The sequence below is a fragment of the Equus quagga genome, chromosome 7 (genome assembly GCF_021613505.1).
Source record: "Equus quagga isolate Etosha38 chromosome 7, UCLA_HA_Equagga_1.0, whole genome shotgun sequence".
NCBI lineage: Eukaryota > Metazoa > Chordata > Mammalia > Perissodactyla > Equidae > Equus > Equus quagga.
In genome coordinates this window covers 4,024,396-4,046,843 of record NC_060273.1, presented here as the reverse complement: position 1 = coordinate 4,046,843, position 22,448 = coordinate 4,024,396, and the positions used below count along the sequence as shown (strand labels likewise).

The 22,448-nt window shown below is 52.8% G+C and overlaps 1 protein-coding gene across 7 annotated transcripts in view; it reads right to left on the bottom strand.

The window, feature by feature from the left end:
• Positions 1–2,617: 2,617 nt before the first annotated feature.
• Positions 2,618–22,448, bottom strand: part of C7H16orf96 (chromosome 7 C16orf96 homolog) — a 39,826-nt gene continuing 19,995 nt past the window's right edge. For 3 of the 7 annotated variants that reach the window (XM_046665957.1, XM_046665962.1, XM_046665958.1), the window contains 10 exons: positions 22,059–22,133; positions 21,457–21,621; positions 16,580–16,698; positions 15,824–15,886; positions 13,570–13,662; positions 12,396–12,576; positions 12,189–12,291; positions 6,794–6,874; positions 5,752–6,007; positions 2,618–4,526 (listed from right to left, as the gene is read on the bottom strand). In XM_046665957.1, coding sequence (XP_046521913.1) covers positions 4,511–4,526; positions 5,752–6,007; positions 6,794–6,874; positions 12,189–12,291; positions 12,396–12,576; positions 13,570–13,662; positions 15,824–15,886; positions 16,580–16,698; positions 21,457–21,621; positions 22,059–22,133 — 1,152 coding nt within the window. In that variant the 3' untranslated portion in view covers positions 2,618–4,510. The other 4 variants (XM_046665961.1, XM_046665963.1, XM_046665960.1 and 1 more) reach the window with 4 other exon arrangements.

Genomic DNA, 22,448 nt, shown 5'->3' with positions numbered 1-22,448 from the left:
GTGTGGTGGGGAGTATGTCTGAGCTCTCCCAGTGGGCAGATTACTGAGGTGGCTATACATGTCAGAGACACCATCTAGAATTTGCACTCCTGGAGGCAACGGGAAGGTCGAGCCTGGGCAAGCCCCTGGATGGCATGTAAATACACCATACCCTCTTTACTCAAAGTGTGATCCCCAGACCAGCAGCGTTACCGGGAGCTTGTTAGAGACTCAGGACCGCAGGCCCCAGTTTGAGAAGTGTCTGTATACTACACTTTTCCTAAGTGCTCACCTGTTGGAAGTGAGGCCCATTTCTTTTCTGGGGCCACGGTGGGCTGGGCCTGGGGGTCTCAGGAGGTCATATTAGGCTGGAAAGAACTTAAGGTTCCTATAGATCCAGGCTTTCCAAGCTGGGCACCGTGGACATTTGGGGCTGGATCATTCTCTGCCGTGGGGGCGTCCTGTGCACTGTGGGATGTTGACCCATATCCCTGGCCCCTACCCACTAGATGCCAGGAGCACCTCCAGTTGTGACACCAAAAACATCTGTAGACGTGACAAAACGTCCGTGCTCTAGACTCCTGATTGCCACACCTGTCTGCATAGCAGAGCCTCCTGGGAGCTCTATAAAAAGACAAGCAGACCACAGACTCCTGGGCCCCAGGGCATGGAATCTCTGGGGAGAAGCCCTGAAGGCATGATTTTAAATGTTCCCCAGGGTATTGGTGATCGACTTGTGAATAAACAAAAACTTAATCAATTGTACATTTTAAAAGGGTGAACTTTATAGAATGTCAATTTTGTGTCAAAGCTGGTATTAAAAGTAAAAAAGCTCCCAGGTGATTCTGACACCATCACCCAGCACATGCCCCTCACAGCAACTGGGGACCCCCAAGCTTATGGACCCTGAGGGTCCCCTGGGTGTTTGAAGCAACTGTTCTGGAGGAGGGCCCAGGAATCTGATTTTTATTAAGTGCCCCAGGCAAGATGAGAACCCAGAGCAGGAGGGGCAGAGGGCAGGGCTGGAGCTGGGGCCTGGCGACCTGGGGACTTTGCAGCAATGCAGAGGCCCTGCCAGGTGTGCTGGGAGCCCCCGGATCCAAGCATCTCTCCAGCACAGGAAGGGCTGCAAAAGTGGGCTGGACAAACTCGAGGGGAGCTGGAGGTGGGCCCACACGCTGCGAATGGAGAAGCTGGAACTCTCCTCAGCTGCCCCAAGCCTGGAAGCTCAGAAGCAAAACTGAAGGCGTCAGTCACCATCCACCACACGTTCAAGTGTAAACTAGCTAAAAAGCAAAGGTGCTGACGTACAAACCGGAGAGACTCACAGTTACAGCTATCCTCAGCTGTCCTTCCTCTCCGGCGCTCCTGGGAGCCACCCAAGCTGCACACACGGGAAATCTGGCCTTGTTACCTCAAAGTCCGGCCTCTTCCAGGCTTGGTCACCCCCTACCTGACCACCGGACTTGAGCTCTAAATGATTTTGTTTCCAAAATTCCACTCTAAAAAACACCATTTGCACCCATGATGTTGCTTCCAAGATAGTGATTTGCGCTCTGTGTGTCTCATTTCTTCAGAGGAGACGCGGCAGCATGTGGGAATGACGGTCCGGCCTCCCCAGTGACAAGCGGTAGATGTGCCCTTCTGGTCTGCTGTTAAAAGATTGGGGCATGGTTATCTTAGGGGTTTGCAAACTCGTCCCCTGATTGGCTGGCACGGTGTTTTACATCTTTTTGACTTATCTGCCAACATTCTAAAATCAGAAGGGTTTACATGAAAAGCCTTGCTTCTGGTTGGTCCTGGAAATTTGTAACATCTGCCCAAGTTCCCTCAAGGCCACAACTGGCTGAAGCACCCATCACAGTGGGGACACAACCTCGCCTGCCCTGGCCGACCAGCACTGGCCACCACGGACACACACGTGTCCAACTCTCGCCTCAGAATCAGCTGGAATCTCTGAAGGGGATCTTGCTTTCCCCAGGAGCCGTGGAAGTACATGCCCTGCTCAGTGGGGTGGAGGCAGCACCCGGGGGATGCAGACAGGCAGGGCTCCTCCTTCAGACGGCTCTAAAAAGAGAAGAGCTGTTCTCTGCCCAGATTGTCTCAGACGAAGGGCCGCTGCGGGTTCCCAGGGTCCTTGCAGTGTTCTCCGAGAACATATCGCGGCCGGCCGCAGAAAAGCACGCTGTTCCCGAGGCTGGCCCCCAAACCCGGCGGCAGGCAGGGCTGCTGTGGCCCTGGAGTCTCCGAGGGGCTTTTCATAGCAGGACACCTCTGAGGACAGACGAGTGCTTTGACTCTGGTGCCTTCCCAGTGTCGCTGTTGGGGAGGGAGGCCACCTGAGTTGGCCGAAAGGAGATCTTTTGAGGCAAGACTATTTCCAATTCCTGCATCTGGAAATGTCTCTGGTTGCTTAGCCACAGCTCATGTTTGGGCAATATATGTATTTCATATGAGCCTTAAAAGAACACAGCTCTTTTAAGGGTGGGGGGTGCTGGGTCCTCCGGGGGAGGGTGGGGAAGGGTCCGCTTCCAGGATGGCGAGGCTTTGTCAGTGCATGAGGTGCTGGGAGCCTGTTGGCAGAGTTCTGCTCTGCTTCTTGGGACCATTTCTCATCGTCTGGGGGGAAACAGGGGGGGAGAAGGGGGGGGGGGGGTCATTTTCACTGGATCCTGGTGAAGACGAGCAAGAGAGAAAGGGGGAAAGAGAAGAGAAGCCCTTTTCTGGCATATGTGTGTGTGTTTGGAGGGTCTCTGCCTAGAGTCCCCAAATCCATGGAAAGTCAGGGGTCAAGCCAGCCAAGATGGTGGTGACAGGGGGGCCAGTGTGTGCTGATTTGAGTGTCCCTAACAAGTCCCTACACAGAAGGCCCTCCCTCCAGAGCCTCAACTTCTATCTTATGGCAGCCTGCTGTTGGGTACTGGTGGTGCCTTTTTCTAGTGCAGATCCTCATGTTCAGGACACACGTTTGCTGTTGTCGGTTGTTTATACCTTAGGGTTAATGAGTTCATGGTCTTTGAAAAGGAGACAATGTTCAGTGACCCCTTCACTTGCACCAGTGAGTTGTGGGGCTGGGTTTGGGGGTGCAGGGTAGTCACCACACAGTTCTCCATTCCAGCAGCACCTCGAGGCAGGACCCTCTGCTTGGCAAGCAGCATCTCCCTCCCCTTCCTGCCCTGCTCATTCGTGTAGCCCCGTATGCCAGGCCAGCCCACCTGCCTCCCTCTCCACCTGACCAACTCATCTCAGTCTTAAAACTGAAAGGTCCAGGAACCCCCTCACTCCCAGGCAGATCAGGCCATTGGTCACCCTACTTCCTGTCCAGCCTGGCCCTGCTGCAATGTCTCAGGCCAGGAGCCGTGGTCCCCCTAGCAGGGGAGGAGTCTGGACCCAGGGCCTTCCGAATTCCCAATCTGCTGACCTCATCCCTGGTTCTGTTGGCTCCCCAAGCGCCCTCCCCTGCTGAGATGGGGTGGGCCACCCTCCGGAGGCAGCTGCCCCAGGAGCAGGCTCAGCACCTCCCTCCCAGCTTCCAAGGCCTGCAGGACCAGGCCAAAGGCTGGCTTGCTCCCTGCCCCCACCCCCTCCCACACTGGGGGACAGGATCGTCGTCTTCTGGGATTGCTCCTGACTGGCTGCAGGGGGGTCTGCAGCTCCCCACCTTCCAAAGCACCGAGGAGGCCTGTCAGAATGCAAATGGTTACACAGTCACCTACCTGGGCCTCACTCCTCTCGCCCTGGGCTGCAGGAACCAACTCAAGCACTGATTCCGTTTGTAAACCTGAGAAACAGCTGGGAAGGCAGCTTTGAGAGGCCGAATGGGGACTGATATGAGGGACTGCGAGAACCATGGCTGGGTGCCTGTTGGTTCCCTGTGTGTCAGGCTGCAGGGGACAAGCCTGACCACACCTGGCATGGGGTACGTTCCCGGGAGCCCCCAACTCTCCAGTTTGCCTGAGCCTGGGCCACACCTCCCCTTCCTGCTGTGGGAGAGGTGAGGGAGGGCAGCGCCCTCAGACGTGTGTACAGCACCCAAGAAATATGGCCTCCTGGGTGGGGGGCCAGAGAACTGAGGCCTCGCATTGTGACCCTGGGCAAGTCACACCACCCCCTCTGCCCACAGACCCCTGATCTGCCCACCACACAGGGCTGGGGCAGGTCGGGACTCTGCCAAGGTGGGAAATGTGATGGAAGAGGGAAGGTGTGTTGTGATTCTCTGCTGAGACTCAGCCACAGTCACTCTGGACAGTGGGTCTGGGAGGCTGACCCTGGGGTGGTGGCCTGAGGGGGGACCAGCAGGTCTACTCACCCATGTGGGGCAGGCAAAGTCACCCTCTGCAGAGGGCATGAGCCAATTACCCTCATCCACAGTCAGAAAAGTGAAAGATTTTATTCTGGGGAGAAGTTGCCAAAAATACACATCTGTGATATGGGGGTGGGGGTGGGGTCCAGGACTATGCCAGCCGGTCCCCACCGTGGCAGAGAGGGGGGCGTGGACAGGTAAGTCACCTGGGTCAGGAAGAGCTTGGCCTCATTTGGACACCGTCCTTGGAGAAAGAGAAGAGAAGTTAGGGCCAAGGGTGGTGGCTGGTGAGGAGCTGGGGGAAGAGGCTGAAACCATTAGGAAGTGGGTGGGCACACAACCTTCCTGGACTCTGGTGGCCACCAGATCCAGGGGATCCTTTTCCATATCAGTCCCCTGGCAGAGCCTGGAGCCCCCAGCCCTCTCCCAGGGTGAACTCCAGGCAGCTCATCCCACACCCCAATTCCTGGATTGTTCCTCGGCTCCTGGGACCTCTAGTGGATGTATGTGTGTGTGTGTGGGGGGGGGGGGGGGGTCATGCCCCAAAACCGTGCAGAAGGAGATGTGATAGAAGTGCACAAGTGCAAAAAGGAGGGAAGGCACAGCCAAACAAGCTAGGGAACAGAAAAGGCAAGAGAGCGAAATTGAGAGGGAGAAGGATAGACAAATAAACCGTCGAAGGGAAGAAATCAAGCCAGGCTGCAGGATGCCAGGAGGTAGGTGTGAGCTCTGCTCTGCACACCAAGGCTGGTCACTAAAGTGCCAAAACAGGACATCTTGCCCTCCCGGTTTGCTCTCTGTCCCACCAAATCCATGGGCAGTTAGCCTGGGAACCAGAAAGACATCCAACAGGCGTGCAGGACCCCAGCCCGCGACGGGAGAGAGCGGTCCTGGAGGATTCCAGGGCGTTGCTCAAGTTCCTCGTGGATTAGCCAAGGAGCAAATATAAACAATCAGGTTCTTTAAATATCCAATTCGTAACAGTGATTACTGGTGGGAATAAGCAACACAAAATAAAAAAGGACGCACACAGTAAAATTTGGTTCCCACGAGAAAATTGGTCTCGGTGGAAATAATGGCCCCCAAAGAAAACGCACAGTGCCAGTAGCTGTAATTGGAACTGATTCTGATGACATCATTTCAGCAAAATAAAAAGGAAAGTGACTGTTTGTAAAACCACTTTAGCTGTGTTGTATCAAAAATTGGTCAAGGAATTAAATTGGCTTAGTGGAAAATTCAATCTAGCAAGCTGTGTTCTCCATGAAATGTAGGATAAGGCTTGTGTTGAGTGTATTTATATGCTTAGAGCTAAAACAGCCACTGGGTCAAAATGAGTCCCTTATGGAGACCCCTCCCCTACGTCCAGGGCCCCTGCAACTTCCCCAGGCCAGGCTCAGGGTCTGGTCCCTGCTGGCCAGGGGAGCGGAGGGGACACTGGCAGGGCTGGGGGCGCAGGACACAGGGCTCACGGGTTGGCAGGCTCCTCGGCAGGCTGCGTGCTGGCTCGGGACACAAGGCGCAGGGGCCTCAGGTGCCTAGCGGGCTCTGGGGCCTGCTGGCGGTCCCGCAGAGATGGCATCACTGGTGGCAGCAGTGGCAGGGGTGGCAGAGACGGAGGCCGGGGTGGCAGAGATGGAGGCCGGGTTGGCAGAGATGGAGGCCGAGCTGGCATCGTGGAGTGAGGGCCCGAGGCAGCTGAGGGGACGCTGCTGCGGGGGTGCAGGGCTGGAACGGGCAGGAGAGACCCATAATGTGTCCTAAGAACATTCCAGGGAGAAGCTGGCCTGACAGGGTCATCCCGGCTAAGAAGAAGAGAAGCCCCAAGACTGGAAGTGCCTACGGTGGCTTGCTCAGTCCCAGGCACCCTAAACTTCCTGGGCTGGGGGGTGGCACTCAAGATAAAGGACACAGGAGCTAAAGTGGAGCTGAGCACCTTGGAGGACCTGGGGCTTGGAGTCCAGGATCCGGGCTCCAGTCCCAGCTCTGGCATCCCCCAGCCCAGGTCACTGTGCCTTGGCTCCCTACTCTTTCAAATAAGCTAGCAGTACCCACCTCACCAGGCTGGGATGAGAATTGGATGGGATAAGCAGAGAGAGGGGGCTTTTAGGCTTTTAGACTGTAAAGCACCCACAGAGGCCTGGTACATGGCTGCAGGAATCGGGGAAGTCCTGAGGTCCGTTACCCCAGCCTGGCTCACGGAGGGCCCCCCAGCAGAGAGGCCACGGGAATTAACGGGCTCCCTTATCCCACCCTGCAGCCAGCTGGACACCTGGGGACAGACACCTGGCCTGGGCCCCTGGGATGGCGCCTGGGCCTAGCAGCCCCGCTGAAGGTTGAAGCAGGAGCCCAGGTCAGCTGGAGGCCCTGGCCAGGGGGTTGGGCGCTGGGTGGGGCCACTCGAGGGACCTTCTCGGGCCCTGGCACAGGCGGAGCCGGTACGTGAATGAGGTCAGGCTGGAGAGTCCCCACCGGGATATCAGCTGGGCAGGGAGTTGGGGGACAGGTACTCACAGGGGTAGATGGCATCAAATAAGGCAGCGGGGCGCACGCGCTCATACAGGTTTCGAGTCGGGGGGTGCGGAAACTTCACAGCTTAGAGGAAAAGAAAGGGGACAAGATGGGAAGGGCTGGGGGCTCTTGCAGACTGCCACCCGCCCTGGAACTCCCTCCTGTCCTCTGGCCCCTGCAAAGGCCTCTACCCTGGTGGACAGGCCCACCCGGCCTCCTCCATGCACCCACCCCACCCAGTCACTCACGGAGGAGCTTTCCTCCCTCCCTGCCTTGTTGAGTCCAGAGCTTCTCAAGGCTGATACAAGAAAAAGGCTTTCTGAAAGTAACGCAAGGCCAGGGAGGAGAGAGATGTTATTTCAGCATCATAAGACATGGGTGAACCGCCTGCAGTCCTAGTTCCAGGTTAGACGTCTGGCAGTTCTTTATTCCCACTGGGGGCCAGACCACCATAGTGCCCCCATCCGCACATGGCTGTCCTGCATCTTCTGTTGTGTGCCCGTTTTTTGGAGGTAAAAGTCACATAACGTAAAATTAACTGTTTAAAGTGAACAATTCAGTGGCATTAAGTTCATTTCCAACCACCACCTCCATCTAGCTCCAGAACATCTTCATCATCCCAAAAGGAAACCCCGTGGCCATGAGGCAGTCACTCCCCACTGCCCCCTCCCAGCCCCTGGCAACCACTAATCTGCTTTCTGTCTCCTCAACGTGCCTGTCCTGGACATTTCATAGAAGAGGGATCATACAATATGTGGCCTTTTGGGTCTGGTCCCATCCTTCACTTTTCAACCCAAGGTGTCCCCTTCTCCCCATCCAGCCGAGAACCAGCATGACTGGCCACCCAGACCAAAGGCTGCTGCACAAGAAGAGGCTGGAGTGTGAGAGGGAAGGAGGAGGGAAGGGAGGAGAGGGGAGGACTTGCAGGCGATGGGGCAGGGCACAGGGGTGGACGTAAGTGTCAAGACTTGGGGCCCAGGATGAGCTGGGGGTCACCAAGTTCCTTCGCCACACAGGACACACGACTGTCCCTCCTGCCTGAATGGCTGTGTCCTTCCCTGGGTATGTTCTGATGATTCCCAGCTCAAATATCCCTCCTCAGAAAGTCCTTTAGACCACTGGCTCAGCAGGGTCCCCCACCCCCTTTTCTATGTTTCATCTTATTCACTCACTGAACTTATTTATTTGTATTTTACTGTTCTCATGGAGTAAAAACCCTAAGGGGACAGTAACTTTATTTTTACCACATCAGGTCTCCCCAGTGGCACACCTGGAACCAAGAAGGGCTCAGGAATGACCACTGAATGCCCAGGGCCATCTGGCAGCAGGAGATGCCTCATAGATCTCCCTTCAAGAAATAACTTGCTGTTCAGCTGCTGGGAGCACAGGGAGCTTGATGCCCTCCACCTGTCAGCACCTCAGGCACTGTTAGCACTTCTGGCTCTGTTAGCACCTCTGGCTCTGTTAGCACCTCTGGCTCTGTTAGCACTTCTGGCTCTGTTAGTATCTCAGGCTCTGTTAGCACTTGAGGCTCTGTTAGCACTTCTGGCTCTGTTAGCACCTCTGGCTCTGTTAGCACCTCAGGCTCTGTTAGCACTTCTGGCTCTATTAGCACCTCTGGCTCTGTTAGCACCTTTGGCTAATGATGAGAGCACAGGGCCTGGCCACCTGCTGGGCAGTGTTTGCTTGGAAGCTCCCCACTTGGCTGGCCTGGACAGTATCAGGTCTGCACATCATCTGAGGGTCTCTGCCTGCTCCCTCACTTTCTTATCCTCTTTCTTAACACAGCTCCCCAAAACTCTTGCATTCCTGACTCTTCCTAATCCCTGGTCTCAGGGTCTGTGCCCTGGAGGACCCAACTGACAAGAGGCCACCACTGTGATTCTCCCTTATCTTTGGGGGTCCATATAGCTCAGATCATATCCCTTGAATCTGAGCCAAGAACTACCTCCTGTGTGCTTTGTGGGTTCTTTGAGAGAGCAAATGCCCAGCTGAGGGATGCTCCCTGGTCCGCCACTCTGATCCCCAGTTGGCACCTGAATCCTTCCACAGGTCAGACATGGGACCTGCCAACCAGCTGACCAGTGATACTGTCCCACTGCTTCCTTCCAAGGTGAGGGATGTGGGCCCAGGTAAGGTTCAAAACTGAGACTCCATGAGGTCTGGGAACCCAGATCTGACTCAGCACTCTCCTTGATGTCCTCTAGGTGCCTTGGACTCTACACGTCCAAACCCAGCTCACCACCTGACGCCAATACCTGCTCCCCCCGGGCTCTCCTCTGTGGCTTTCCTGCCTCTGCATAAGCCAGAAGCCAAGGAGCTGGAAGGCTCCCAATGGGAGGGGACACCTGAGCCTTGGCAGAGGAGAAAGGTTCTCCAGCTCTTCCAGGCTGCACGCACAGCATGGGCAGAGGCCCAGAGGTGGGACCCTGGCTTGTTGAGAGAGAGAGCAAGCAGTTCCATGAGGCTGGAGGGAGGGAGCAGACGAGGCTAGGGGGACCAAGGGGCCCTGCAGATTGGCCAAGAAGTCTGGACTGTGAGGGCAATGCCTCCTGAAATGGCCCCGTCCTAATCTCCAGGCTCTGTGAATATGTCACCTTATATGGCAGAGGGAACTTTGCAGTTGCAATCAAGTTAAGGATCTCAAGATGGAGAGATGATCCTGGATTATCCGAGTGGGCCTGCTGTGATCACAAGGGTCCTTACAAGGAGGAGGCCGGAGGGTCAGAGTCAGGGAAGATGTGAGGATGGAAGCTAAGGTTGGAGGGATGCACTTGGAAGGGGAGGAAGGGGCCACCAGCCAAGAACACAGGAGGCCTCTGGAAGGCAGAGAAAGCCAGGAAACGGATTCTTCCCTGGAGGCCCAGAAGGAGGCTGCTGAAACCCCGGTTTTAGCCCCGGAAGACTCGTTGAGGGTTTCTGCCCTCTAGAATGAAGAGAAAATGAATTTGGGTTGTTTTTAAGCCACTTAGTGTGTGGTCACTTGTTACACCAGTGATAGGAAACTCATACTGATGGGTCCTGAGCTGGGGAGGGGCCTGGCCAGGTGCGAGTTTTAGGCCGGTCACACAGGGCTGGTGAGGAGGGCCGAGGCTGGCAACATGTCTCCTTCTCCCCCGGTTTTCCCTCCTCCCCCTGTGCCCCTGCCGTCTCGGTCTGGAGGATTCTCCCTGGCCGCCTCCTCCTACCTGAATCCTGCCTGTACTTAGCTTTCCTTCCCTGGAGATTCTCTAACAGCCCAGCCCGCTGACCACCCGCCTCGGCACGTCCACCTGCCCTCCTGGTGGGAAACCACTCACTGGGGATCAGGTGTTCCTTGGCCCCAGCCTGAGGTCCTGACCACAGCGCAGGCATCTGGAGGGCACAGCCTGGCTCGAGGCCCCTCAGTGGCCCCCATGGGGCTGGCAAAGGGCTGGCTGCACGGCAGGTCATGGTGGACCTGGTGGGACGAAGGGATGAATGCATCTGGGGCAGGCTGGACCTGGGCTGGGCTCACACCGGTGAGTTTAGGTTTAGATTATTGAGGCTGTTTCAGATTAGAATGCTCTTTTGAGTAAATAAATGAGCGTTAAGAGCAAACCAGTCAAAAAGCTTGGCCACAGACAGGTTCCTGACTGATTTCTAAGGCTAGTTATACGTTGTCACCCCAGGATAGAACAGGTAAGGGGTCGGATTCAGTCCTGCTTTGCTGCTGGGTCTTGAGAATGAATGAATCATGGGAGAAAAGCCCCTCCCTCTGGGTGACAGCCCTGGGGGGCCGGGGACGCTGTGTGGTGGATACATGGCAGGACGAGGGCCCCTGGGCCAAGGGTGTGCTCCCGACAAGGGACCCTCACCTGCTCAATGCCTCAGCGGTTCTTAGGGGCTGAAAGGAGGCAAGGAGGAATGGCAAGAAGTCGGGCTCATTAAATATTAGCCACCTGAACCTGAAGCCCAGCTGAGTGCCCTCCCAACAGCATCAGCTGCCAAGCTCCAGGAGGGGCCCCGCAAATCCATGCCCCGAGGGAATGCAGGGTTCCAGATGGTGTCCTGTTCTCCTGGGCCAGGGTGAGGGCCTGGAGTGGGTTGAATTGTGGCCCTCAAAAGACATCCCCAGGAAGCTGTGAATGTAACCCTATTTGGAGAAAGGGTCTTGGCAGATGTAATTAAGTTAGGGATCTGGAGATGGGATCATCCTGGGTTACACTGGGCCCTAAACCCAATGACAAGTGTCCTTATAAGACACAGAACAGGAGACACGGGAGAAGACAGAGGCAGAGCCTGGAGTGATGCCAGGAACGCCTGGAGGCACCCGCAGCTGGAAGAGGCAGGAAGGATCCTCCTCTAGAGCCTTCGGAGGGAGCCCGGCCCTGCTGACACCTTGATTTTGGACTTCTGCCTCCAGAACTGGGTGAGACTATCTTTCTCTGGTCTGAAGCCCCCCAGTGTGTGGCCATTTGTTGCGGCCACCCCAGGACACCAATGTAGGGTGCTTCCTTCTTTGTCTAGTACACCCAATGAAAGAGTCCCCTTTCCTTTCCTTACCTGTCTGCTGTTCAATCCTCAAGTCAATGGGCAAGGCGGGGTGAGGAAGAGCTCCAACAGGCGGGCAGAATTTAACCCTCTGGCCACCTTGCGGTTCCCAGATCACCTCCACTGGGGGAGTGTGTGGGTCCCACCCTGGGATAAAACTGAGAACTCCTCCCCCCAGAGGGGGAACCTCCACAGAGACGTGCAGAAGGCACCCCATTTTGTACGGTTGGCCCAATGCTAGAGCCGAGTCCTGGGGTCCCTGGTAGGAGCCAGCTGGAGCCGGGGCTTCAACACTACAGCAACCAGAGCGACTGATTCCACACGTGACTGGGTCTCCCCCTGGCCCAACCCTCACCCTCCCATGACACAGGCCTCCAGGGTCTGTCCATGTCTCCTCCTCATCTTGTCTAACCCCTCCCCATCTCCCCACTCCACGTAGACTCCCCTTCCTGAGTTCCTCACTGTGCCTGGCTTCCTCCCACCACAGGGACTCGGCACCTGCTATTCCCTCCACCTGGACCGCTCTCCTCCCACCTGACCCCTTCATCCAACTAATCCCTTATTCCCTCTTCAGAGGCCTCAGGGCGGCATCCGGTCCCTCTCCTTGGACCAGCATCCCTTGTCACAACTCTCCCATCACCAGCTCAGCATCCCTTCTTTGGGGAGGCCATCTGGTCCTCCCCAGGCCAGAAGCCTTTGTCACACACTCTCCTGGTGCAGCACCTGGCCTATAGTAGGATCCCATTTTTGCAAGTGGCTGTGTGAGGACCCCCCAACCAGAATCAGCGATGATACTGGCTCTGGGCCCCGCGGGCATCCCCTCGCACTACACAGCAAACCCAGGACACCCAGGGTAGGGATGCCCAGGAAGGCTTGATGCCCTCACCTGCCAGCTCCTTCACCACGCTGGTCACTGGCCGCGCCCCGACCTGGCTGCTCATTCGGCCCTTGTACAGGATCCCGTCAACTCCCAGGATGTCCACCTCAGCCTGTTGGACGGCCCGGGCCTGGGTCAGGGACTGTCCTCGAGCCTTTCTTGGGCACACGAGGCCCAGCAGGCAGAGCACAGCCTCCCTGGGGTGGCCAGACTCACAGTGTCATAGTCCAGCAGCTCGGGGTCCCCGTAGGGGTAGAGCGTTGACAGCTCATGCAACTTGAACTTGAGGCCGGTGTCGCTTCTGGGGCCACCACCCCAGTCCTGCAGGGGGGCCAGCGAGCCCAGGCTCCCTGCCTGGTCTCCAAGGTCTTGGAGCTGCTGCAGCCGCTGCTGTTCCCTGGGGCAGGGCGCGGGGGGCGGTCAGCAGCCACCTCGAGACCCCTCTGCCCCAGAGGAGCCTCAGGATGGGCCCAGGCTTGGCTGGTAGCGAGGAAAGACTGGAATTTCTTCCAGCTTGAGTTTGGGTGTCACAGCCAGGCAGGCCTGGGGCCTGGCGGGTGGATACAGACAGGCACAGTTGGGGCAGAGGGAAAAAATTGAGGCCTATGTTCCCCCAGACCCCAGCCAGCCCTAGAGCCCTGGTCTGGCCTGCCCAGCACGTGCTCTTAACCTCTGGATCTCAAGGAGGAGTCAGGCAGGGGAAGGCGGGGCATCTGGCACAGGTCCCCATGCCCCTCCCCTGTGTGTGGCTGTGGTTACTGCTCAGCTGTTGTTCCCCTACCTGGCCAGACGTACCCACAGGCCTGGGTGCGGGAAGCACCCAGGAAGCCACGAGATGTCAAGAGGTTGAAGGGTGAAGGTGGGAGCCAGGGAGCCAGCTGGTGTGAAACCTGAGGGTTTAGGCACCAGCTATGCCATTTACTAGCTGTGACCTTGGGCAGGTTGCTTAAGCTCTCTGAGCCTCAGTTTCTTCAACTGTGAAATGGGATGATAACAGAATACACCTTGAAGGAAGGTGTAAGGATTCCACAAGGTCAGATGTGTCCAAGTGCTCAGCGCAGCGCGTGCCCGGCCACCGCCAGCCTCACTGAGGGCCACGGTCTTTACTTACCTCCTCCCGCGGGAACGGGCTATCAATCCGAACTCACAGTGGGTTGTGAGGTGTAAATGAGAAACCCACCCCTAGCACTCCTTGGCTCATAATAGATGCCCAATGAATATGTGCGTTCCTCTCCCCATGATCATCTCACATGCCCCTCTGCTGCCCCAGACACCTCCCTGAACATCTCTCTGGCAGATGGCTAGCAATGCCCTGGGACTGGGGGATATGTCTCTGCAGGGCTCCCAGGCTCCTGCGTGACCTCCCTGGGGCAGACTCCAGCCTGCTCACCTCATCTGCTGCCGCTGCAGGTACTCATAGCTGGTGGCGCTGGCCGGCCGCAGCCGCGACAGCAGGTGGGCTTTGCGGATGGTGATGAGTTGCCTGTTGGAGGACAAGAGCTAAGAGGGAGGTGCAGCGGCCAGCGGAGGGCCCCAGGCTCCCACCTCCTCCAGGAAGCCAGCCCTCAAACATGGCCTCCTCTCCAGAAACATCCACGGTGCGGGGCTGCCATGCGAGGGCTCTAGGGAGGTCCGGATGATCCTCGTAAGTCACAAAGAACAACTGTTCTGATTATAACAGTGAAAACCAGAATAGGTAAATCCTAGACACAGGACGCAGATTGGTGGCTGCCAGTGGCTGGGGGAGGGGGAATGGGAGTGACGCTGATGGGCACAGGGGTTCCTTCTGGGGTGATGGAAGTGTCTGGCACTAGACAGAGGTAGTGGCTGCACAATGCTGTCAATGTACTGGATGCCACTGAACTGTTCACTTTAAAATGGGTAATTTATGTCATGTGTATTTTACCTCGGTAAAAAAATAAAGTAAAACGTCATCCTCCTGAGGAGCGGGAACCGTTCTACAACTTGATCTGAGTGGTGGTCACAAAGGTGTGCACATGTGCAAAAACTCATCAAGCTGTACAATAAACATTTACGTACTTTCCTGTATGTATTTAAGCCACGATAAAATTTTAAAGTAATACATACGGATCGTCAGCATTTTAGAAAGTATAGAAAAGCACAAGTAGACAAACAAGAAAAGCCCTGTAAGCACGTGACAAATATTTTGATATGTGTCCTTCCAGTATTCTTCTCTGTTTGCATATTATTTTTAACAAAAATGGGATCATAACACACATACTACTTGACTTTCCCATTTAAGTTATTGCCATCATTTTCCCAAGTCAATAAATAATCTTCTGCGATTGTGCCATCCAACTTGGCAGCCACTGGCCACTTGTGACTACCTAACTTTATATTTAAATTAAATTTAAATAACATTTAAAATTCCGTTTCTCAGTTGCATTGGCTACATGTCAAGTGCGCGACAGCCACGTGGCCAAGGGCTGCTGCGCTGGACGGCACAGCTGTCGGCCGTTTACATCTCTCAGGAGGTTCTACTGTGTGGTGTTGTCTACAGCGTGACTTACATCGGCTGATGTGAACGTGTTTACTAGTTTACCACCTCAGGTGGCTTCCTTTCTCCTTCTTCTTTTTTTGATATTATAAATAACGCTGCAACTGGATATCTGTGGTTTGAAAGAAACATTCAGGATATAGCTCCACAGCCCCTCCCTGGACATGGCCCGGAGTGGGGTGGCGAGCTTCACGGGGCAGCAGGGCCAGGCTAGCCCCACAGAGGCTGTGGGCTCTGCAGTGCTGGCTCTTCAACCATATCAGAGTATCATTTCCACTCTTAGGTTTATACTCAAAAGAATTGAAAACAGGTGTTCAAACAAATATATGTACATGCATGTTCATAGCAGCATTATTCACAACAGCCAACAGGTGGAAACAATCCAACATCTTTCACTCTACAAATGGATAAACAATTGCAGTCTGTCCGTGCAGTGGGATATAATCCAGCCATAAAAAGGAACGAAGCACTGACACATGCTACAATGTGGACAAACCTCGAAAACATGATGCGCACTGAAAGAAGCCAGACACGAAAGAGCACATATTGTAGGATTCTATTTCTATGAAATGTCCAGAACAGGCAAATCCATAGAGACAGGAAGTGGATGAGTGGTTGTTGGGGCTGTGGGGAGCGAGCAATGGGAGCAACTGCTTAGTGGGACTGGGGTTTCTTTTTGGGGAAATGAAAATGTTTTGGAATTAGAGGTGACAATTGCACATTAATGTGAATGTACTAAACACCACTGAACTGTTCACTTTAAAATGGTTAATTTTATGTTATGTGAATTTCACCTCAATAAATAAATAAAAGTATTAGCCTATAAAAATATGTGCAAGGAAGTCTCACAAAGTTCTGCTTTTCTCCACAGTTTCTTTCCATCCTTTTTCTTTTGGAGTTGACCCCATCCCTGGGACACACTGGGCAACAGACAGGGCTGGTGAAGGACAGGATGCCAGTGCCCCCACCCGCGACAGAGAGCAAATGAAATGATATGTACAGAATGATGCACACGGATGTGCATACAAATGCTGTCTCTAGAACCCCACAGGCTCTAGGGTTAGGGGCGTCAGGGGGATCCAGAAGGGAGAGGCGGGCGCGGGCGCCCCCTGGCGGCGGTACTCACGGGCCGGTCATCATCTCCACAGGCCGGTCGCAGGAGATGCATTTCACTCGCTCAAACAGTTTCCTGGAAGACACCCAGCTGCGTCAGCCTCGGCACCGGCCAGGCCCTGTGGGGCTGCCCCTTTCCTGGGCAGTGCTTGGGGGAGGCTGCGAGTCCGTCTCTTTCTCAGGGCAGGACTTCCACACACATCCTACTCCCACTGGCCTGGCCTTGCTCAGCTCAGCTCTGCTGGCCCCTGCCGACCCCCCTCTGTGACCGCATGGGGCAGAGGAGCGGGATAAAAGTGTGTGGAGTTTATCTCTCCCCAAACACAATGGAGGGCTTTAAAACCAGGGGCCTTCAGGAAAGCTACTCTTCCTGGTGGCCATTTGGGGGCATGAGGGGTGATCTGAGGACAGGAGTCCCCCAGGAACGCTGAGTCCCTCTGCCTGGGGCTCTGTCTGGATGGGGTGGGGGCCCTGGCTCTGGTCCCCAACACGCCCATGCTCCCCATGTGGCCTTGCATGGCCCCTTCCCTCTCTGAGCCTCGGTTTCCTCATTTGTGGCAACCAGGCTTTGGAGCAGATGTGCTCCTGGAGCCCCCTCTGCCAGCCAAGGCCAGAGCTGCCCACTTCTGAGCCCCTGGGTGCTTCAGCCCCATCCCAACAGCTCCCTCGCCCCAGGTCCAGAGGTCTGGAATCCCTCCTCCTGGAATCTACTGGGATACCCCTCTTGTTTCCTCTCTGGGAGCTGCACCCCAGCCCAGGAGGGGCTCACTTCCTAAAGCCGGCAGCGCTGTCGGGGTCAAATCGGAGGCCTTCAATCAGCAGCTTCCTGACTACCTTCCAGACTTCATTCATGTCTTTCTTCAGATCGTCCAAATCACTGTGGACCAGCTGCAAACAGCCAAAGGGAAGAAAAGAGTGTTCACACCCTGCCTCACTCCAGAAAAGGACGTGCAGCAACCTGCAAAGTTACATAGACTATAACAAGATTAAACTAAAATAGTGAGTTGGTGAAGGAAAGGGAAAATGACAAAGCTTGGGTTAGGGTTCATACCCTGAATGCATGTTATTGCTAGAGAGGAGCTGCAAAGTGAGCTTCCTGGCAGCCAAGGCAAAGAAACACTGTTAGTTATTGCCTCCAAAAGAGAAAACCAGCCCTACTGCTCGACTGCAGGCCTGCAGGTCTGAAAAACATTTCTCCCAATGGTCCCAAGACACCTGACATTGACCCATTCAACACATTTATTGAGTGTAAAGTATACATTCAATGGTTTTTAGTATATTCACAGAGTTGTGCAACCATCACCACAATCGATTTTAGAACATTTTCATCACCCCAAAAGAAACCTTGTACCCATAAGCAGTCACCCCTCATTTCTCCCCAAACTCCCAGGTGTAGGCAACCACTAATCTACTTTCTGTTTCTATGGATTTGCCTATTCTGGATATTTCATAGAAAAAATGGAATCGCACAATCTGTGGCCTTCTGCATCTGGCTCTGGCTTCTTTCACCGAGCATAATGTTTCCAAACTTCATCCACGTTGCAGCATGTGTCAGTGTTCCATCGCTTTTTATGGCTGAATATTCTGCTGTATGGATGGATCACATTTTGTTCATCCGTTCATCTGTTAATGGGCATTTGCATTGTTTCTACTTTTTGGCTATTAGGAAGAATGCTGTCGTGAACACTTGTGGGCAAGTTTTTGTGCGGACCTGTTTTCATTTCTCGTGGGTATAGACCTGGGAGTGGAAGTGCTGGGTCTTATGGCAACTCTATGCCTAACTTTTTGAGAAACTGCCAGACTGTTTTCCACAGTGGGAGTTTGTAATTTTTAAAGTGTTTCTTCCAGTGCCCAGATTTTGATCTTTAAACAACATTCCCCATTAAAAGGAACCAAGACTCCATAGACAAATGGCTGATGCAGGTCTGAGGAAGGGAATGTTAAAGATGAGCCTGGGGCTGACCCCATGGCCTAATGGTTGAGTTCTGCACACTCCACTTCAGCAGCCTGAGTTCATGAGTTTGGATCCTGGGCGTGGACCTACCACTGTCAGCCATGCTGTGGCAGTGACCCACATGCAAAATAGAGGAAGACTGGGACGATGTTAGCTCAGGGTGAATCTTCCTCAGGAAAAAAAAAAAAAAAAAAAGATGAGCCTGGAACATCTTATCATTTAAGGAAACAAGACAGCTCTCTGAGACAGAGGGTCTAGTCAAAGGGCTCAGAAGCCCGTTCACGGGCCAAAGATAAGACCATGTGAGCAACAAGAGAAACAGTAACTTAATTGAATGAACAAACTGAATATATAGAAATCCACGATTCATATGACACTCATGAAAAAGAAATTAAAAAATAAAAATAGAAACCCTCATTTGCCACCTTGTATTGGAAGTGGCTATTGCACCAATATCTTACCCTGAAAACTAGTCGTTAAAGGAAATAATTCATTATTGTTCCTATCTTTCCTGCAGGAACCTTATTTCAGGATAATCAGCTGAAGTCAATGAGGGAAACCTCTTCTTTACAAATTTCAAGCTGATAAGTGTAGCAGCAATGCTAGAATTAGAAAAATTGCCATCTTGCAACCCTTAATGAAATAACTGGTTCAGGCAACAATCCTCAATTTATGAGAAAACTGCTAGGAGAATGGCTAGTGAGGCAGTGGACATTCCCGGGACGGCAAAAAGTCACCCCCAAATTACTTGCTGCTTATGAGGGGAGAATATCTTTTATGCTGGCGGTATTGGGCTAGCACCCCTGGGGCCCTGATGAGTCTGTGCTTCAACGTTGAAGGAACCACCCACCAGCATGACCATCTGCTGACCCAATGCTACAGGAAGCGCATGGCATCCCAAGAAGATTCTTTTCCCCAACTTTCCATTTCAAAAACTTTTAAATCTACAGAAAAGTTGCCAAAATAGTCTAAAGGGCACTCATAAATCCACTTAAATTCACCAATTTTTAACATTTTGTCATGTTTTCTTTATCTACATATACATATGTGTATTTGTTTTCTGAACCATTTGAGAGTTAATTGCAGATGTCCCCCCTACAAAAAGTTAAACATAGAGTTACCATACGACTCAGTAATTCCATTCCTGGGTATCTACCCAAAAGAACTGAAAACAGGGGCGGGCCCCGGGGCCGAGTGGTTAAGTTTGCGCGCTCCACTTTGGCGGCCCAGGGTTTCACTGGTTCAGATCCTGGGCGCAGACATGGTACCGCTCATCAGGCCACGCTGAGGTGGCGTCCCACATGCCACAACTAGAAGGACCCACAACTATGTACCAGGGGGCTTTGGGGAGAAAAAGGAAAAATAAAATCTTTAAAAAAATTAATGAATTACTGTGAACTTTAAAAAAAAAAGAACCGAAAACAGGTGTCCAAACAAAAACTCGTACATGAATGTTCCTAGCAGCACTATTCACAACAGTCAAAGGTGGAAACAACCCAAGTGTCCATCAACAGATGAACGAACAAGCAAAACATGGTCTACCCATTTGATGGAATATTCTTCAGCCATAAAAAGGATGAAGCACTGATTCGTGCTACAACATGGATGAACTTTCAAAACATTATGATAACTGCAAGAAGCTAGTTACAAAAGGTCACACACTGTATGATTCTTTCATGTGAAACGTCCAGCAGAGGCAGATCCATAGAGACAGAAGGTAGACTAGTGGTTTCCAGGGGCTGCGTGGGAGGGAAGAACGGAGAGTGAGTGCTTAATGGGTACAGGGTTTCCTTTTGGGGTGATGGAAATGTCTTAGGACTAGATAGCGGTGGTGCTTGCACAACAGTGTGAATATACTAAATGCCATGGAATTAGTCACTTTAAAAGGGTTAATGGTTAATTTTATGTTGTATGAATTTTACCACAATTAAAAATATAGAGAGAAAAGAAAAGCAATGAGTAAGGATCACTTAAAACAACAACAATAATTTTAAAAACTTCTATTAGGAGAAAATTCAAACACATAGAGAAGTGAAAACTAGAATCATTAACCCTCATATACTCACCATCGAAATTTAGTTATTAGTAACATGTTGCCATATCTGCCATACACATTTTTTTTTTTGAGGAAGATTAGCCCTGAGCTAACATCTGCTGCCAATCCTCCTCTTTTTGCTGAGGAAGACTGGCCCTGAGCGAACCTCCGCGCCCATCTTCCTCTACTTTATATGTGGGAGGCCTGCTACAGCATGGCTTGCCAAGCGGTGCCATGTCCACACCCGGGATGCGAACCAGTGGACCCCAGGCTGCCAAAGCGGAACGTGCAAACTTAACCGCTGCACCACCAGGCCAGCCCCTGCCATATTTTTTGATGGAGTATTTTTTCTAAAGTTGCAGAAATCATGACATTTCACTCATAAATATTTTAGTAATTAGGAGGACATCTTCTCACATGACCACAACACCGTTATCACATCTAACACAATGAACACTGATTCCTGACTTTGATCTAATTCAACCCATTTTTAGAGTTGGTGCAATTGAACCAGCATACAAGTAAAATCTCCTGATGTGTTGCATTTGGTTGTTCCATCTCTTGAGACCCTTTGAATCTGGAACCATCTCTCTGTTCCCACTTTTTTTCACTGAATTATTGAAGAAAAACAGATCAGTTGTTCTGTAGATAGCTGTGATTTTGCATTGACTTGTGCAGTTTTCACGACTGATCTGTCCCCAGGAGAAACACGTCCCCTATCTGTTTTGCTCATCATTACATCCCCAGTGACCAGCATCGGAGGTGCCCAGTGCTCAGCTGATGAATGAATAAATCCTTGTTTCACGGAAAACAAAACTGAGGCTCGGAGAGGTTATCTAACTCGGGGCATGCTGCTGCTCATGGTGGAGACGGGCTCAAACCCAGAGCTGTCTGATTGTAAACCCAAGCTCTTGTGGCCATCCCAGCCACCCTAGCCACAGGAACCACACAGCACTGTAATTGTTGATCTGACTGTTCCTGTCTGTCTGCTGGACGGTACAAATTGAGGCAGGGGCTATGACTCCTTATCAACATATCCCCAGGGTCTGGCTCATCACAGGCGGTTAGTAAATGACGAATGAATAAATGAATGACCAGCTGACCCCACTCCTACCCCACTATGTTCCTTAGCTTGCCCAGAAAGGAGAGTTATGGTGGTCAGCTTCCAAGATGCTCCCTAACTACACCTCTTGGTATTCACACCCTTGTGTAGGCCCCTCTCACACTGAATAGGGCTGACTTGTGTAAGCAGGTCATTACAGAAGATATTACAGAAATAATGGGGTGTGACTTCTGTGGCTAAGTCATAGAAGCCATTGCAGCTTCTGTCTTGCTCTCTCGGATCACTCGCTTTGGGGGAAGTCAGTTGCCATGTTGCGAAGCCACTGGAGCAGCCCTAAAGAGGAGTCCATGTGATGAGAAAGTGAGGAGTCTTGCCAACAGTCATGTGAGGGCGCCATCTTGGAAGTGGATCCTCCAGCCCCAGTCAAGCCTTCAGATGACTGCAGCCCCAGATGACACTTTGACTGCAACCTCACGGGAGACCCTGAGCCACCCTGCTAAACTGCTCCCGAATTCTTGACCCTCAGAAACGGTTTTAAGCTGCTAAATTTTGGGGTAATTTGTTATGCAAAATTAAATAATACAAGGTACTCACTTTGGTGCTCAGGTCCTTACTCAGCTGCTCTAAAACCTTCTTCCAGTCATCCTCGTGGGTCACAATCCTGAGTAACATGCCTTGAATCATCTCATTCAGCTCCAGCGCCATCGTCTCCAGGTCAATCCGGCTTGCCTTGCCTGCCAGGGCACTCTTTTCAGCTTTCTAGAAAGAGAGGGGACTCAGGGAGGCAAGGCTGCTGGGGTGGGAGCAGGAGAAAGCTGGGGGAGATCACTTTGGTCCATTTTTTCTAGTTTGGGACCCTGGACATCTAGCCTTGGCTTAAATTCAACCTTGGGGTCTATGTTGGCTCCAACACAACCATCAGACCTAAGCCAAGGTTTTCCTGTGATGGAGAAGTTAGCGCATGATGTTTAAGTTTACACAACAAATTGTCACTAATCCTGAGTCACTGAAAACAGGAGCTGACGAAACAACTTTGGAGAAGCTTCCCCAGTCTTTCTATATAATGAAGGTGGAAGGAAACTCTGGAAGTCTCTCTGCCTGGTTTTGTCTTGGCTGGATGATCCCATTTCCCTGGGTTGGAGAGCTGGTGCTCAGGGCAGGGAGCCAGGGTGGGGAAGGACTCTCTGCTCACTCACCTCTTTCAACTCCTGCTCCATCACACTTTTGTCTGCCTTTTGCATTTCTAGGTTTTTTATTTGAGCCTGGATAATCTAAGAACAGAAGCAAAGGGCATGTCAGCCATCCTTGGAAGCCCTGAGGACATCTACCTCCCATGTCCACCCCTGTGGAGTGCTAGGAAGGGACAATGGGGCAAAGTGGACAGCAGGTAGGGTGGGCACATTGGAAGGCTTGGGTTCTAGGGCCCCAGGTGCCCAGATCAGAAGAGGAGGAATATGGGACTCGGGACAAGCTGTCCCCTTGGAGCTGGCATCATAGGAAATGGACTGCACAGGCGGGCAGCCCTGAGGAAGGAAAGCACAAACCAATGCTGACACTTTGGCTCCCTGGATGCTTAAGGCAAGTTC